At 38.2% G+C, this 17,103-nt stretch overlaps 1 protein-coding gene across 1 annotated transcript; it reads left to right on the top strand.

The window, feature by feature from the left end:
• The first annotated feature begins 16 nt into the window (after positions 1–16).
• On the top strand, positions 17–17,067 carry RAB22A (RAB22A, member RAS oncogene family). The gene is made up of 7 exons (XM_052786719.1): positions 17–272; positions 2,161–2,240; positions 6,960–7,041; positions 11,153–11,224; positions 11,348–11,454; positions 13,294–13,403; positions 14,775–17,067. Exons 1-7 carry the CDS (start codon positions 237–239, stop codon positions 14,870–14,872), a joined length of 585 nt encoding a protein of 194 aa, XP_052642679.1. The 5' UTR covers positions 17–236; the 3' UTR covers positions 14,873–17,067.
• Positions 17,068–17,103: the final 36 nt, after the last annotated feature.

Raw genomic sequence — 17,103 nt, 5'->3', positions numbered from 1 at the left:
GAAAGAAAAGCCGCGGCGGAGGCGGGCGGGGGGGGGTGTAGTCAGGTGATGCCGGCGGGCCGCCCAAGATGGCGTCGCGTCCGCGGAGCCTGAGGAGGAAGGTTTACTGGTAACCACGGCGTAGGGGAAGTGGGGGGCTGCCCCCATAGGCCTCCGGTGCACGCGTGCCTCGGGAAGGGCTATGATCGTTCTGGGCTGCGTCTCAGGCGCTCGTTAAAGGCGTAGCCTGCCTGGCCATGGCTCTGAGGGAGCTGAAAGTTTGCCTTCTGGGGGTAAGTGCTCCGTGGCCGGCTCTCCGCGGGGCCCTGGTGCGGGCCGGGGGCGGCGGGAGGGAAGGAGGAAGGGAGGGAGGGAGTCTGCTGAGGCTCGAAAGGCTCTCTGTGGTGGTGGAGAGCCTCCGCCTGAGCCCTGGAGAGGCTCTGAGTGCGGGGGTCCTCTTCCCGGGCGAAGGGTGGGCCTCACCCCCGCCGGAGCTGCCGGCGCGCCCCGGCTGTCCGGCCCCGTCCCCCTGATGAGACCCGGCGGTCGGAAGGACCTTCCCTTCCACGGGGGGAGGCGTTCTCCAGAGGTAAGTATGGCTCCTTTTTTTTCCCCGGTATTTTCCTTTAAAAAAGAAAAGAGAAGAAGCACAAACACTCACTGTGTGCTTCCCTCTTGCTCACGAGTTGTTTCGGGCTTGGTAAATAAAAGCACCTGAAAGCACACTCGAGGGGGAGGGGCCTGAACTTTTTTTTTTTAACAGCATATGTAGGTTTTGAAAGTGCCCTAAGTGTTGCAGGTGGTGGAAGAATGAGACATCAAGCAAACAGGAGTAGAAGTTTAAAAAAAATCAAGGGTGTAAAGCTGTGTATTGGTTTGGTTTGGTCTGAGGGCTTCACTGGAGAACCTCACGTTGAATAGGTGGAGTTGTCTCCACCTGTATCTCAATCTTGTCTTGTACAGAATATGACTGGCAGAATTGTTTTCTGGTTTTAAATGGCTGCGTTGCCCTTCAGAAGGAAAAATCATGTGTTTCTGTGCTCTTTGTGTTATGAAGGCATTCGGGGTAACTCCTGGCTCCTGTTTGCATTCACCCGACCTGAAAAACCTTTCACTGTGTAAGAAAAGGAGAATAAGCACCCAGGCAAACTGGTCCTTGAACTCCTGGAGCCAGGAACTGCATCAATGTTTCTCTTTTTAAGATTTGTTCTGCTTATTGAGACTGCAGTCATAAAATACAGAGCTGAGATAATATGCTTTTCTGTGAGAGGAAAACAGCTTGAAAAGATAAACACAAGCATATGTGAAGTACCCAAATTTACTACAATATTCAGAAGATTCAAGAAAATGCATGAATGGCGTAAAACTTCATTTCCAATGAAGCAGTTCCTCAGGGTTTTTCCTTTAACATTTTAGTAACTCTGGAGATGTAAAGCAAAAAGATTGTCTTCACCAGTCTTAATTAAATGACCATTTAAAATGTCCAGCTGCTGTTGAAAACAGTTTTACTGCTAATAGTTTGAGTTATTTCACTCCTAAATACACCTTTTATATATCTTCTGTTTTTTTAACTATGGAGTCAGTGGTGCAAATACATATGTGACCCAGAATTTTCATGTTATGTTTCCTCTTTTACCATTTATAGCTCTGTAGAGTTGCATTAGAAACATGTGTCAGGTGTGTCACAGAAGAAATTTCAAGTCTTTCATTAAGCAGGGTGGGATGGCATTAGTCAGAGGTTGAAATGCATGTGTCACGCTTGTATAATTTAAAGTGCTCCATTGGCTTGTAAAGATGGCATACCATACTCAGTTGCTATGTATTTGACTAAAAGTAGTAGCTGGTCTTTCCCTACTCCTGTTCCAATGCAGTTTGTGCATAGCTTTGGGGAAAAAAAAAGTTTCAATAAGAGTATGATAGTGAGCATGAATGTAGATTTTTGTAGTCCTTCATAAAAACATTGTAACAATTTTGTTTAGAAAACTGTAACTTATCAGAGACCTTTCACTTCTCTACGAAACAAATTATAATACCTGAAGTATTTCAGAATCTTGACTTCTCTGGCATTCTCTGCAGGAACGTGTTATTCATGCACAGTGTATTGCAAGATCTGAGGACAAAAAATCATCTGTTCAGAGTAACTAATGTCTCTTTCAACTGTTTGTTCTTTTTTTTTTTTAGGACACTGGTGTGGGCAAATCAAGTATTGTGTGGAGATTTGTAGAAGATAGCTTTGATCCCAACATCAACCCAACAATAGGGTAAGTAAATAAAGTTAAATGTGACTTATTCAAGAATAAAACCAAATTGTTTGAATATGTATTTGTACCTCCTGAACAGATCACTTGAGGATTCTCCATGTGTGGCAGCTAAATGGGGTAATAAACAGGACTGCAGCCTTAATTAGCTCATGAGCTGCCTTAGGAAACATAGGAGTGTATTCGGCACTCCTGCAGCTTTTATTTTCATGCATAAGATCTGGACCCATTTTGTCTTGTTAACAAAATCCTGCTAGGAGTCCTGGGTTATGAATAAATTACACTATAGTTGCTTCTGTTAAAGGAACAACATGCTTTTCTCATGCACTACTCTGAAATTTCAAAGTCTAATTATTATGCAACTACATGGGTTTTTTTAAGTTTGGTTTGGGTTTTTTTTGAGTCATGTACAATAACAAGTCTCCTAGGTTTCTGAAGTTAGTTATACTAAGTCAGTTTGTAGTTCTTCTCATTAATTAGTTCTAATGTTATACATCTGTATGCAATACACACACATAATTAACTGATGAAATTGTTAATGTGATTGGTCTCACAGGTAAGGATATTTGAAAGTTGAGCCTCAAAGTAGCAATGTTACTGAGCTCAAATCTTAAAATGGATAGAAGGAAGGGTGAGCATCAGGAATTCTTGGAGTGGTTGGATCTTTTTATTTGTTTTGCTGTGTTTTTTGCTTTGCAAGTGTCTTATGGGCTGCTTTGCTCAGAAGCAATTCTTTACTTACAGGAGGACATGACTTCACTTGATGCTGAGAAGTAGTGGTGGTGGGTGTCAGTGCAGCTTCCTGTCTCAGGTGTCACTCAAGCTGTACTACAGCTTTGACCAAAAAAGATCCTGCTGATAAAGATCAGCTGTGTCTCATCCTGTCCTTCTAAAAAAATGTGGTTCCTATGATATCTCTCTTTCCCCCCCTACCTCCCCATCTCTTTTTTTGAGTGTAAATACTGGTATTGAATTGCAAGATATTCTGTAGGAAGTATGCTTTTGTTTAAATTTAGCTATTAACAAAGATAGCCTTTGAGATAGATTGCTAAGTAGTTTTCTTAGATCTTCAAGGCCTGAACATTCGTAGTTACTGTCAAATTAGCTACAGTAGAGGTTCTTTTTTGGAGGACGGTGAAACTGATGTGTGGATAGTAGTCATATTGCTGTTTGGTTAAGTAGGGGAGCAGGCTGTGTTAAACATTTTAAGTTCAGGTTGTATAGAAAGTTCAGACCTACTGCCCATAGTGATATCAGCTGCAAGCAAAACTCTTCTTCAGGTGGACACTGTTGAAAGATCCAGTTGTTTTTCTTATTACCTGAGGTGTTTGAGAAATTGGTTATCCATCTTCATTCCTAGTCATCCAAATACTTCTAAAAACAGTTTGTTGAATAGTTGGATAATATGGGTGGTATCTACAGTGGCCCAAACTTAGCCATTGTGTTCATGCATACAGTTCCTGGGGAAGGGGGGGGGGGGGGGAATTAAAGTGCTTAACTAGTAGGTAGCCAGGTATGGTAACACAGACTTAGGTTTTGCAAATGTGAGAGGTCCCTATTTTGTTGGCTGGGATGCTCTGTTCTGTAGTTAGAGATATGTCGCCACACATCTAGGCTACATGGGTTAAACGTTTGAGTAACCCAGTATGGAATTTGCATTATGTCTCCAATCACATGTGATCTGCAGTCTCCTCAAGTCCGCTTTCAGATTCTAAATTCTAAAATACTGTGCTTGATGGCTTTGGGCCCTGCACATCTGCAAGACTGTCTAAAGTTGCAGAGCAAAGATTGTGATCTGGGATGCTTCTAGCCTGGCAAAGTAGAATTTTCTGTAATCTGGAGAAAACTCAGGCGAGGGGTTTGTGGTGTGGTTTTTTTCTTTTTTTCTTTCCTCCCAGGGAAGGGCTGAGACTAGAATGAACTTCATCAAATCTTGTTGTCTTCCCTCCAAAGTCAGTTTCTTTTAATCTGGTAGTTTTCTGGCCTTGTGGGTTGATTGCTTGCTTTATTCTCCCTCCAGTGTAGCACCTATCTGTTTGAAGGCAGGAACTCAGAGAGATCACATGCACATGTTTACCCAGGGGAACCTCTGTAACAGATACTATGTAGTAACTTAAGGTGCTGTTAGAAGATGCTAGCCATCTGGTAATGAGGCTAATGTGTAGAACGGAATTTGTCTTCATGGGTTTAATGACAGTACTGGGGTTAGTATACTTTCTTGAAGTAACAGACTAAAAATGTGTCTTTTAGCAGTCTTAAAATCATTCATTGGTCTGAGGACTTCATATTTTGGTAGTTTGCTATAGTAGTATAAATGAATCAAAACTTGCCCAAATGCAGGGATTGTGTGAAGCCCCAATAAGATACAGTTCCAAAATTTTAAGCAAATTAATTTTGAAACTTTTTCTAGACCTTGTTTTTGTTTCCTAACTGAGACTAGGAGGTGGAAAGAACAAAGTAAGGATTACAGAGGGATTTTGAGCATCTTACAAAACTAAAGCTGAGAACATTTCTACATTTACTCCTGGGTTTTTGAGTTCATGAGATACAATCTTATGTTTCCTGTCCTCTTTCCATTCCTCTTAGAATTATCTAAGCAACCATACTTTGTCGTCATGAATGTTCATCATTCAGGTTCAAATATGGGCAGCTGTAGAAACCCTGTCAGAATTCTGCAACTTTTGTCCTCTCAGGATGCTGAGGACACATTCTGCTTTGCCTGACCAGGATATATCTCTAGGTACTGCAGAATATCTAGTCTTTATCATTATAGCATAAAAAAGGAGTTATGAATGAGTACAAAACTACTTTCAGGTGCATCTTGTTCTTGTAGTTATAGTGCTTACTTGGCTGGGAGAAACAGCTAGGAAATTTAGTAGGGATAATGCCTGTTTCCTTACTAGAAGTCGTCAAGGATAGCTCTAGTTTGGAGGCTTTTGTGGACCCAAAAGTGGTTTGTCTTTGAGCTGTTTGTTCTTTTTTTTTTTTTTTTTTTTTAATTGATGTCTGTCACAATGAAATCTTCCACTTGTCAAAGAATTTCAAGAAACGTTTAACCTCTATTGTCAGCTACCATTTGGGATGTTTAGTTGTGATGTGAATTAGAGCAATACAGCTGTTCAGTTCAAATTGACTGTACAGGAATGTTTTGGTTTATAGAACCAAGTAAGATAAATTTTCAGTGAGAATCTATGATTTAGGAAATTGTTTCCATATTGGCCAGAGAATTCAGCATTGATGCTTAATTTGCAACAGTCTTAAGGAAGTGGAAGTCTTTGCTGTGCTTTACAACAGATAGTCCTATCACTTTATTTTCCATTACTCATTGGTAAAATGCATCATTTAGTTAACTGTTGAAATGCATTTCAGTTAGCATCCCTAAAAAGAAAGAGTCTGCAACCTTATATTTGTCTTCTTAAAAGAGTAATCAACTTTGGAGATTGATGTACTATTTGGCAAACCATCTGAGCTAAAGGAATGGGGAGAAGGTTACTTCTTAACAGTCAAAAGCAAATCTATGCCCTGGTGGTACTTAAGATCCAAGATAAACCGAAGTTCAGAGTCTTGGGCTAAGGTATTTAATGTTGTTGATCATGCTGAAAGACTCTTGCTATTTGACTCTGAAGGTACAGGAAGCTTAGTGTACTCTAAGAAGCTCCGGTACAGGCCACCTCCAGGATCCTATCCTGCATCCTGTCCAAAACTTGACAGTAGAACAAGTTTGGAAGTCTGCAGTATTTTCAAGTGACAGGAATTAAGCATACAAAAGCTGTTCAAGATCATAACGTAGGATCTTGTATGCTTAAAATAATTATGGTGACTAAAGTTCCTATTCTGTAAGGGTTTGAATTCAGTGTGTGTTTTTTCTAGTAAAAAGTATGCCTACAGGTAATAGATATAGCAAAGAACTCCCTCTTGTAAAACATTAAGTCTCTGAATTCCTGTTCTTGTGGGAAACACACTGATTCATGTAAAGCAGCTCAAGTAAAGCACAAAAGTACTTTACAATATTTTGCAATATTTTACTGTAAAACATCTAGAAGTTGGGGGGGGCAGCTGGAGCTGGAAGAGATTTTTTTTGTTTGTCTTCTGGAAGTGCAAGAGCCTCTGCAGACTGAAGTATATAATGACAAACAGGATTTGGGAGCTGTACAGAATGCAGACAACAAGCAAGCTACTCATTATTGTTTTCTCTGTCCTCTTAACACCTACCAATAGTGATACAAATCTCCCATATTTAGTCCCAAGTATGGACTTACCAGCATTTATCTGACTGTTACACAGAGAGAGAAAAAACTGATGCAAAGGGGAAGGATTTGATCTCTTTCCCTCCAGAAGTTTCTAGTATACACTTAAGTGATTTGCTGTGATGATTCCTCCATTTAGGAAGAATGTTGTTAAAAAGGCTGACCTTTCTCATTTTTTTGGTCATACATCCTTTATTTTTATCAAAAGCTTATGAACAATAAAAGCTTATAATTTGCATTCATGTTCCTTCTGTTTTGTTAGTCAAATTTCACCATCTGAAAGGAAATTTCATCCTCTGAAGCCCTTTGCCTCATTAATTTCAGCCTTTATGTATGAAAATTGTCATCAGTTTTATGTGTGTGTGTGTGGGTAAAGCACTTTCATTGGAATTTAAACCTTTTTAAAAGTCCATGGTAGTAATGTTCTAAAAATGTATTTATATTCTGACAAGCATAAGCTGTAATTTTTTTCCAGAGCCTCATTTATGACCAAGACTGTACAGTATCAAAATGAGCTGCATAAATTCCTAATTTGGGATACAGCTGGACAGGAGCGGGTAAGTAGAATCAGTATCTGTGGTGATAGTTCTGACTACAGTACCCTGTCCCTGAAAGTCACAATGTGATCTGTTTTTATGAACATGTATTAGAAGGTTTGTTTCTATGCAGGTTTCTATCAAGATATGGGTGCTGTAACTATGTTTTTGTTTTTCTTTGCTATCACGGTAAAAGTAAAAAGTTAAGGATGATTACCTAAGAAGAGGAGCTTATAAAACAAAAGACTGGGTTTACATTCACTGAAAGGGAGTGCCATTTCAGAAGAAAACAAGGTGGAGGGGGGGAAGCCAGCAGCTGTCTCTAGTACCATTTCTGGTTGAGCTTTAAACATTCAACTGCAGTATTTGCAGTCAGTGCAGCTGGCAACAGGAGAATCAAAGTGAAATGAATTATCATGTTTCATAGTACAAGTAAGGCCCTGATTCTGGAAAAATATACAACTGCTAACATGTTCTCTTACCTTCAGTGTTAGGGTTATTGAGTAGGATGTGGGCTTAGGCTTTCAAAAGCAGCATTTCAAGCAATGTTATGGGTGATAACTGATCTTTTATTATTTTGTAAAGTTTTACTTCTCAAATCTGATAGTGTTAGGAGCTATGTCAAGAAATCTATTTTGAAACTTAAATTTTAATTTGGTAGTTTGGGGTTTTGATCTCTGCAGTGTACATAGTTCTGAGGGGAGGCAACAAAAGCTTTCAAGAAAACGACTAGTCAAATGAAGTAACAGTTAATTGTTTCATTATTTTTGCTTAGAATTTAAAAGGAAGACTTTGCTAATTAACTTGCTTGTTTATGAATTACTAGCAACAGTGCTGTATTAACAGTGCTTATTCTTGCAGTTTCTTGACTGTTAACTACTGGCAACTGTCAATTACTCATGATGAATTTATTTAGGATGTGAGCTAACTGTAACAAAGGTAGACGCTGGAACTGTCCCCAGTAAGGGTCAGTTTGATCAGGTTGGGTTATTACTTTAGGATAATAACTGTCAAATGCAGCTGTATTATTTTTCAGGATTGGCTCAAGAAACAGAAAGCCCAAGCAGGAAAAAAAAAAAACCAAAACAAACAAAACAAAAAACCCCCCCCACCACCTCCAAAAAACAAACCAACCAACAAACCCCCAACACCCCAAACAAACAAACAAACAAAACCCCCTTGTAAAGGCTCAGTCATCCCTGTTCAGTGTCACTTGACCTTTTGGAGTCTTGGTAGAACTGACTTGCTAGATTTTTAGCTTGATAACAGCCTTGATGGCTAGAAAGTAACTCAAGTATATTTGTGCTGCATTCCGCTGTTCTAGATTTTGAATGACAATTTATTTCCTTCCAGCAGCGGCATATAAAGCAAACTTATGTTGTCAGGGATGTGTCCCAGGGATATGTCCAATAGTATCCGTGTTATCAGAAATATCCAAATCCTTCAATTATTAGCAGTCAGTCAGCATTTGCTGTAAATAGTTTGTCTTCAGTGAACATCCTAGCCCATTCTGAAATGTTAGTGCTGGAATGTGAGTCTTCTGAGAGGTAGAGTATGAATTTTGGGAGGCTAGTACTCTTAAATGGAAAGCTTTGTAAACATGCCTGCCACCACTTGGCAGGAAACATCCATTACATATTAGCATTCCATCCTGTTCACTTTAACTGTGTTTGCAAGCAATGGGAGAATGCCGTAATTTGGATTCAGCACACTACCATCTGAGGAAGTATCTCTGTACATGACTAGCATGTTCCTTGTCTTTCTGTGTTTAGACTTTGAGTGATACCTCTTTAATTTTCTTCTATACAAATTGCATGGTACCTTTATTGAAATCAAAAAGGGAAAGGTGTCTTACCTGGGCTCTGACTCAAGAGCTGTGATAGCTGTGAAACTTATGTTCCACACCTGAGAGAAGTCACTGTGAGGCCCCAATATATCCAGGGAAATCAGTGAAATGGGAGTGAGGATATTTACTTTGAAATTATGCCAGTATCTTTATAGATGTTTCTTTCTCCAAAACGGAAGAGCACTATCACTGCTCGTCACAAGTGGTCTGTATACCTGCCTTGCCCTGAAATCTGTAGCACAGTTTTCTGGTTGTGCAACACATCTGACAATGAATTATGGAAGGGATACCCTTCAGGGTGATATGGAATACCAAAAATGTCCACAGCATTCTTGGAACTAAAATGTCTCTGCTAAGCTATGATACGTAATGCACAAAATTTGCAGTCCTGGCTTCTTGAGGAACATTTGCTATTTTCTACTTCAAAAGCCCAGCAGCGACTAGTTCTACACTACACTGGGCAACTCCTTGTTCTAAATGGCTTCCGGGAGTGGCTGGCTAGCTTCACTCCAAAGGTGAAGATGTGCACTGGTTCACTTCACACAGCTCATTTCCCTACACACACATGCTTTATTTCTTCTACACTGAGTAAAGTTGATAGGAGATTACTTATAGCAATTAGGATTTTTGCCTTCTTACCTAACAATTTTGACAGTTTGTATGGATAATTACATTATGTTGTCTTAATAATTCTGTCAGAACACAAATTGGAGGCTGGAGGGCAAGCTGAAGTCTTTGGAAAAATAGCAAAAGGAAAATTCAGTGTTTCTGGTAACATCTGTTTTGTTAATGTATTTTATCTGCTGACTGCTATTAGGCGGAAAAAAGTATCTAAGTGTTAGCAAGCAGGAAATGAGAGTAATACAAAATCAGCAAGTGAAAGTTGGTTTATTCCCAATGTAAATAGTCAAATAATCAAAAAGCCAGGTTGCAAACAGTCCAACTGGTGGTTTACCAAATATGTTTCCCTTTACATTTTAGTACTTAGGAGGAAGAGAGGGATTATGTCCCAACATGAACTGAATGCCTGCCCGTGTTTCCCTTTCCCACTATTAAATATTTTTATATTCTGAACTTTGTGTTCAAAATCCTGTTTTCAAAACAGAATTTGAGAGCCAAATTTAAATGGTCTGGAATTCTGCTTTATAGCAAGATTTTTATGATTTATAATATTGCTCTCAGTTGAACTGTACTAAGCAAAAGGAAATTGGTATTTTATTAGAATCAAGTAAGCCTTTATGAAAAACTGTATTCTAGTCATGATTTTTACCCTGAGTAATAAGATGCACAAAAGCTCTAAATCACATATGCTTACATCAAAGCAGTACATGCAGTTTACTCTGTGCTTTGACTGAGAGTTTTGATTGCTAGATTAGTTGCCTGGTTCTTTTTAAATTGGCAGAATATCACACATTTTAAGAATGCTTGACTATATTTTTGATGCAACTTAATTATGTGCTGTATCACTTTTTTCAGTCCTGCATTCATAACACTCTGCCCATGCAAAGGTACAGGTGTGGTTTATACCCTGCAAATGCACTACCAACCAAATACACCTGCTGTAGATTCATTCTAAAAATTACAGTAAAATTAGTGTAGGCTTTTACTATCTAACATGTTCCTTAAAGGTCTATTTTCAACAGGTCACATAGTTGTGGGCTTTTCAGTTTAGTTTTAAACGTGCTTCTAACTTTTGAGGAAAAACTTAAGTGAAATCCCTAAAGCTGTAAGTTAGGTTATGAAGAAACCAACATTTCTAGCATTTAAGAGTGCCATGACTGATCCATGGGGCTAGGGGTTGACACCAGTTTCTTAACATTTTGGATGAGCAGTAATATATTCTAGTTTTCTTGAAATTACTTTTTGTCCAAAAGCATGAGTGTCTTAAAGAGGAAGAAGGGAGTTCAATTTTGACTATTTTCCCCTTGCTCAGTGTTTAAAGTTGAGCATATATCCTGTGGTTTTGTGTCTGTGTATAATCTACAGTCTTTTAAATGAGAGATTCTAATCTAGTCAAAATAAGGTCAAGTTTGGCTTCCTGCTTTTTGCAGTAGGTGTGCTGCTGGTCCCTAAACTATTTATTGGTTGGCCTTTGTAAAATAATACTCCCATGGAAGTTTATGTACTCTGCTGCACAGCCTCTCTGTAATTGTAAAGAAAAGTTTTCCACTAATGTGAACTTTAAAGCTAGTTTTCACTTTCTTCAATAGTAATAATAATAATAATAATGAAATAATGGAGGTCAGTGGAAGATCAGATTCATAATGTATGGTGTCTTTCTTTCAGTTTCGTGCTTTAGCCCCAATGTATTACAGAGGGTCAGCAGCAGCCATTATAGTGTATGACATCACAAAAGAGGTAAGAAATTTGATCTTGACATAGCATTACAATTTCTGGGGTTTTTTGTGTGATGGGCCAGTTCTGACTGTTAATTCAATTCCTTCTGTTTGTTTGTTTTTTTTCTTTTTTTTTCCACATCAGGAAACTTTCTCAACATTAAAGAACTGGGTTAAAGAGCTTCGACAGCACGGACCTCCAAACATTGTTGTAGCTATTGCAGGAAATAAGTGTGATCTTAATGATGTAAGGTAAATAACTGTTGACAGTTTGGAGGTTTTAACTTAAAATACTTAGCACTATGAGCTTAAGATTTCGGAACAGGTGAAAGGTGTCGAGCAGTTTAAGCTGTTTTGCACTAGCACTGTAGTTTCAAAAGGGGTCTGAGCTGTTTCTACTGTCAGAAGATTTGGTTAGTCTGCCCTTGGACGGTCTTGCCCACTTCCTCCCTTGTGTTGGTGTGAGTTATGTGTGTGATTGGGCAGTAAATCAGGCTGTAAAATAGATCCAGATTAAAACTAACCATTTAAAAAAAGGAAAACTGATCCAAGTGTATTTATCTTTCTCACACCATGAACACTTGCTGGCATAACAGAGGTGGGATAGCAGGGTTAGGAATGAGGAGTTTACAGGGAGACAGGATTGCCTTTTCTGGTGGCAGTGCCAAGTTACACAAGCCTAAACTGCCTGTGAAACTACAGTGTAATACAAGCTGTTTACCTCACTTTATAAGAAGTACCCCTGTCAGTCTGTAGCACCTCATTTTGTTAGGAAAAACATCAAGCCTGTTGGAAAGCATTGTGTAGGTTTTTCTGACTTGCTTGTTCAGGTGCCTTCCTTCCCTGCTTAAATATTGGGGTGGAATTGGCTGTGGCTGAAATAGTTGCAGGGAGCAGGAAAAGTTCTTGAGAAACTTTATGAACAGCCAAACTTTCAAGAACGCATGTACTAAAAACAAAAGAAGCCCTTTTTTATTGATGTCGTGGTTAAATAAGCCAAAATTCAGAAAGAAGGTGTGTGCAAACTTCTTGTTTTAGATTTCACTGGAAAAGGTACCACAGCTGGTGTCTCAAAGGACACAGATGGTTATGTGTTTAAAGAACCACTGTAAAGTATAGTTTTACAAATTGTTAATATATAGCAGTTATCTAGTGAGCTCTAATAACTTTTGTTGGAAGCCGCATGTCTCTTGAAGGAAAGGTGGCATAAAATTACTTAGAAGACAGATATAAGGCATACAGTATTAAGTCTCACACACTTATTTCTTGGTGCTTAGGTTGCATCATAAATTATGTAAACATTGCTATTCAAGCTAATGAGCAAGATTCATTGTACTTCAGTCAGAGGCAATATTTGAGTCGCTGATCCAAAGTCTGTGCTTTTGATATCTTAAGTCCCTTGTTACTGAAAGTAGTCTATGTTTTCTAGAAAGTATATGTAAAGTGATACAAGTATAGTCCAGTCCTCTCTCCACCTATTAGGGTTTTTTTTTCCCATGTTGTTTGAGGAGACATACTTCGTTATCAATTTGCTTACATAGGGGTGCAGAATAAGTTTTTCACTTCTTGGCTCTGTTGTGTGCACAGTCTAAATATGTTCCTGTTTATAGCTATGTCTTCATGCTTTATGCAAAGTAAATGCTATGTTAATGATCTGTGCAGCATTGTGAGTTACTTGGTTTTGTAAACAGCTGTAGGAGATCCACTGGATTAGTGGAACTAATGCTTTAGGATCTTTTCAGTATGTCTAGAACTGTTGCATGTGTGAAGAATAAAGCACCCCCTAATGATTGATTGCAGACCTACACTTGGAGCACTCAAGAAACAAACTCCAGTGTAATGTTGTCAGATGGATTAAGGGCTTGTTTAGTTTATGATTGTGCTTCAGTGATGCCTATACCTCAAGGCAGGGAGACAGCATAGAGTAAAGAATGAGCCTCAACTTCAGGATGAGGGAGCATTGTGATGCCAAAAAAGTAAAATACAAAATACTCATTTAATGAGACACTTAAAAGCTTAATCTGTCCCTTATGATTTTTGAATAACGGGGTTTTTTGCATTCACAGTTTTTTCTTTGCTTTGTTTTTCCAGAGAAGTCATGGAAAAAGATGCTAAAGACTATGCAGATTCCATTCATGCAATATTTGTAGAGACAAGTGCGAAAAATGCAATAAACATTAATGAACTCTTTATAGAAATTAGTAAGTATTTAAACAGTTAATGTGCTTTCTTCTGAAAAGTTCAAGTAGAAATTTGATTACTGTGTTACTTTTTATGCTATTTAGGTAAGAGTACAATGACTTAAATTTGTTACAATCAGACATGAATACAAACTGCAAAATGAGCTGTATAAATTTTTGGTCATCTAATGACCTCTAAAGATTCCTTCTAGAGATTTTAAGGCTACTGTGATGCTGCTGGATAAATAGCAAGCAGGGCACTCATGTCAGAAGTCAGTGTCATCTTACTATATCTGTTATTGAATGTTTCAATTAGTACTTCCAAGGTTATGGTAGGGAAAGGAAATGGCATGAGGAAGATCCAAACTTTATACAGCTGAGAAAAGGAATAGGAATTAAGTTCTCACTCTTAGGGTTCGTACTTAGTCTAAAACAGCGCATTTTCAAAAATACAAGAATTCATAAATGCCAGATTACTGCATGGGAAATAGCAACTACTGTGTGTGGATTTTCCACAAGTATTTTTGTGATACCTTGGGGTTTTTTTAATTAAATCTTTGTTTCATTCATGGCGGGGGACAACAATGACAATTTTTTTGTGTGAATGGGAAGCAGACAGTATTCCAAAGTGAATTCCATGCAGTATTATTTGCAGGATATGTTTCAGGCAGCAGCACCAATATGCGGGTATGTCAGCCTGTTTGTGAAAAGAGGACAAACAGCAATCCGTTTGTGTGTATGTGCGCTGCAGTTTAGCTTTGAAAAACTACGGAAACGTTAGATTTAAAAAAACATAGGGTCCTTATAAGCAGTTAAATATATTGAAGCAAATGTAAAAAGTATGTACCGTAGATTAGCTTCCTGATTTACTGCTTTATAAAATTGATCTTGAATAAACTATGGAAAAAAAAGTCATAAATCCTCCTCAGAAAAGAATACTCAACCAGGAATAGTCAATTTTAAAGACTGCCTAGGTGACTAAAGCAGCTATCTTTATAAGTACTTACTGTGCTAAGCCTGACGCATTGTGATCTGCTGTGGAAATACAGGTCAAGATGGTAGTTCTCAATGAAGGTATTCCAGATGGTATTGCATCCTGCAGAGTGTATTCTCTGGGTGCTTTTATGGCGTAGCTCTCCAAGTCTAGATTAGCTTGAAGTGTAAACACTGCAAAATTAGCTTAAAACTGCCTCTACTCTTCTTTTGTGGAACCATACCTCTTACAGACATGGTATAGATTGTTAACTGCCATCCTTCTGTTAAGCAGGAATGTCATCGCTAATGACATATGACTAATTGAAGACACATTTCTGTATGCAAAACATACACTGAATGCTTAGAATTAGTTTCAAGTATAATGTTTGCTATAAATTTTTTTCTGTCTCCTTGTAGGTCGCAGAATTCCATCAACTGACACCAACCCCCCGTCTAGTGGTAAGGGCTTCAAACTTAGAAGACAGCCATCGGTGACAAAGCGCAGCTGCTGTTGACTGATCCCTTAGAAAATCAGACTTGTTTATACAGTAGGTGGTCTTGGAAGTTAATAGTTCATGTTGGGTTTATATTATCAGTCTTAGATCTTTATCTGCTGGTGTTCATATACCTGAGGTCCCGCAAAAATGGACCAGTTCATCTGACATCTGTACATTCGCAGAAAAGACTGCAATCGTAATGTCAGCCTGTTTATTTACAAGAAGTGTAGTATCTCTTGCATTCAAAGGGAATCCATCATCACTTTTTTGGCCTTGCTTGAAAGGAAGGTGGCTATGTGGATGGTAGAACTAAAATGTTTAATAGTTTTGTAATCAGGATTTTAGGGTTTTTTTTGTAAAAAGGGAAATGAGCACTTTTGTGGGACTTAGGGGTGGGAAGAGTCTGGAAGTTAGAAGTCACTTCTTTTTCTTCAGTGAGCCTTATTTAAAATTTATTTGTAGCTAATCCAAAGTATGATGGGACAGTTGATGCGAGGTGGCTACAGAATAAGCAACTGAAGACAAATAATAGGCAAATCAGTCCATCCAGTCCCCAAATCCCATTTGCACTTTTTATTTAAAGATGATATGCGCCGGGGGTGGGGACACAAGCAACAGATTTTAAACCACAGACAATCTTTTTTTCATGCTGACTTTAATCACTTTAAGACAAACTGATACGCTTATAGGCATCTTTTTGTTCCTGCAAGTTTTTTAATATTAAGATGTTGAAGAAAACCTAGTTGTAGTTCTGACTAAATTAAGTGGTTACTGACTAAAAACAGATGCTGTACACAGATGCTGCCAGTGGTTCTGGTAAGACCTAAAAGTTTTGGGGAAAGCTTTTAGTTGCTTGGCATGTGTAAAGTGTTCATATTATATTTATGAGACCAGTGTTTAAAGTATTATAAATTATGTAAAAACAGGAAAAAATAATGCAATCTTATACACTCCTTCCATTCCACGCCTATGGATAAACTCCTGGGGAATGTCCATCAGGTTTTTTTCCTGCATTTTAGGTATTGTCACTGTGAGTTCATCCAGAGGCAGACTGAAATTCTTTCTCTTTCAATCACATTTGAAAGGGCCAATAGAAAATGCTGTTGGTGCAGCATGAGGTCTGTCTGTTGAACAAGGTTTCATCTGTGATGCACCCAGTCTTTCCTGTTTTGGGCACAAAAATACAAATAGGAAATAACCTTCAGACGTGGTAACGTAGATCGTTACCTCTTGGTTCATGGGCTTTTTCATCTGTGAGGGTTTTTAGCAAATCAGTGTTTAGCTTATTCTGTATTGGCTTTAGTACACCTTCAATTAAACTATAGGTTGACCATACCCATTTGTGCTATTTTATTTATTTTTACTTTTTGTTTCCTACCAGCACTAGTGAGAAACTTTATACTTTTGAAGAAAAAGAGCTTAATAGACTTGAGTGTATACTAAAACACGCTGTTTAGCTTTACTGCCAAAATGAGGTCATGTTGATGATGCTTATTCTTTGTTTGTAATCTGGTTTTCTATCATCTCAAGTATTTTCTCTGAAGGAAATGTAGAAAAGTTTGTAAGAAACGAAAGGACTTGTACTTCATATCAGTTTGTATTAGCGAAAATTCTTGTAGAGCTATTCTGGAGCAAAACAGGTGAACTATTACAGTGAGATTTTGAATGTGTCAGTATGCTTTAATGAAATTTGGTGACTACATTTTATCATGCCTTTTACTTATCATGCATTGTCAATTATGCCTTCTTTGCCACAGTTGTGCAGGCTACGTGCTTATAGAGAGCCCAAGAAGTGTATCTTCCTCAAATGAAGGCTGTCTGAAGCCCGTTTGAAACATTGGTCCTAAAGCATCTCATAGTAGAGACAGATTTGTGTTTAGTGTTCAGCCTGGTGTATGATTTTTTTTTTCTTTCCCTGTCACTCAAAGCAAGTAAATTATGAACAGAAGACTTTAGTACTCCTACAAAATGCTTGATGGAAATATAATTAGTACAGAAAGAACAGAGTAAGCTTGCTCTTGGGCATATTTTTAATTATAAAAAAGCAGGTTAGCAATTAAATATAGAACTTTCACAGTGGCAGTCATTGAACTCCCTAATTTCTTTGAAATATCTCAATTCTTACTCCTGGCCAATTTTTAAAAAATAAATCATGTGGTTATTTAATTCAACTAGGTTTTTAAAACATCTTGTGTTCACAGTGCTTCAGAAGTCTATTCAGAAGTATCTTAACTGTGATACAGAAAATA

This window comes from Harpia harpyja, chromosome 1 (genome assembly GCF_026419915.1).
Source record: "Harpia harpyja isolate bHarHar1 chromosome 1, bHarHar1 primary haplotype, whole genome shotgun sequence".
In the NCBI taxonomy this organism is placed as follows: Eukaryota; Metazoa; Chordata; class Aves; order Accipitriformes; family Accipitridae; genus Harpia; species Harpia harpyja.
The sequence above is the reverse complement of the archived record's forward strand: the minus strand, read 5'-3'. Positions and strand labels throughout refer to the sequence as shown.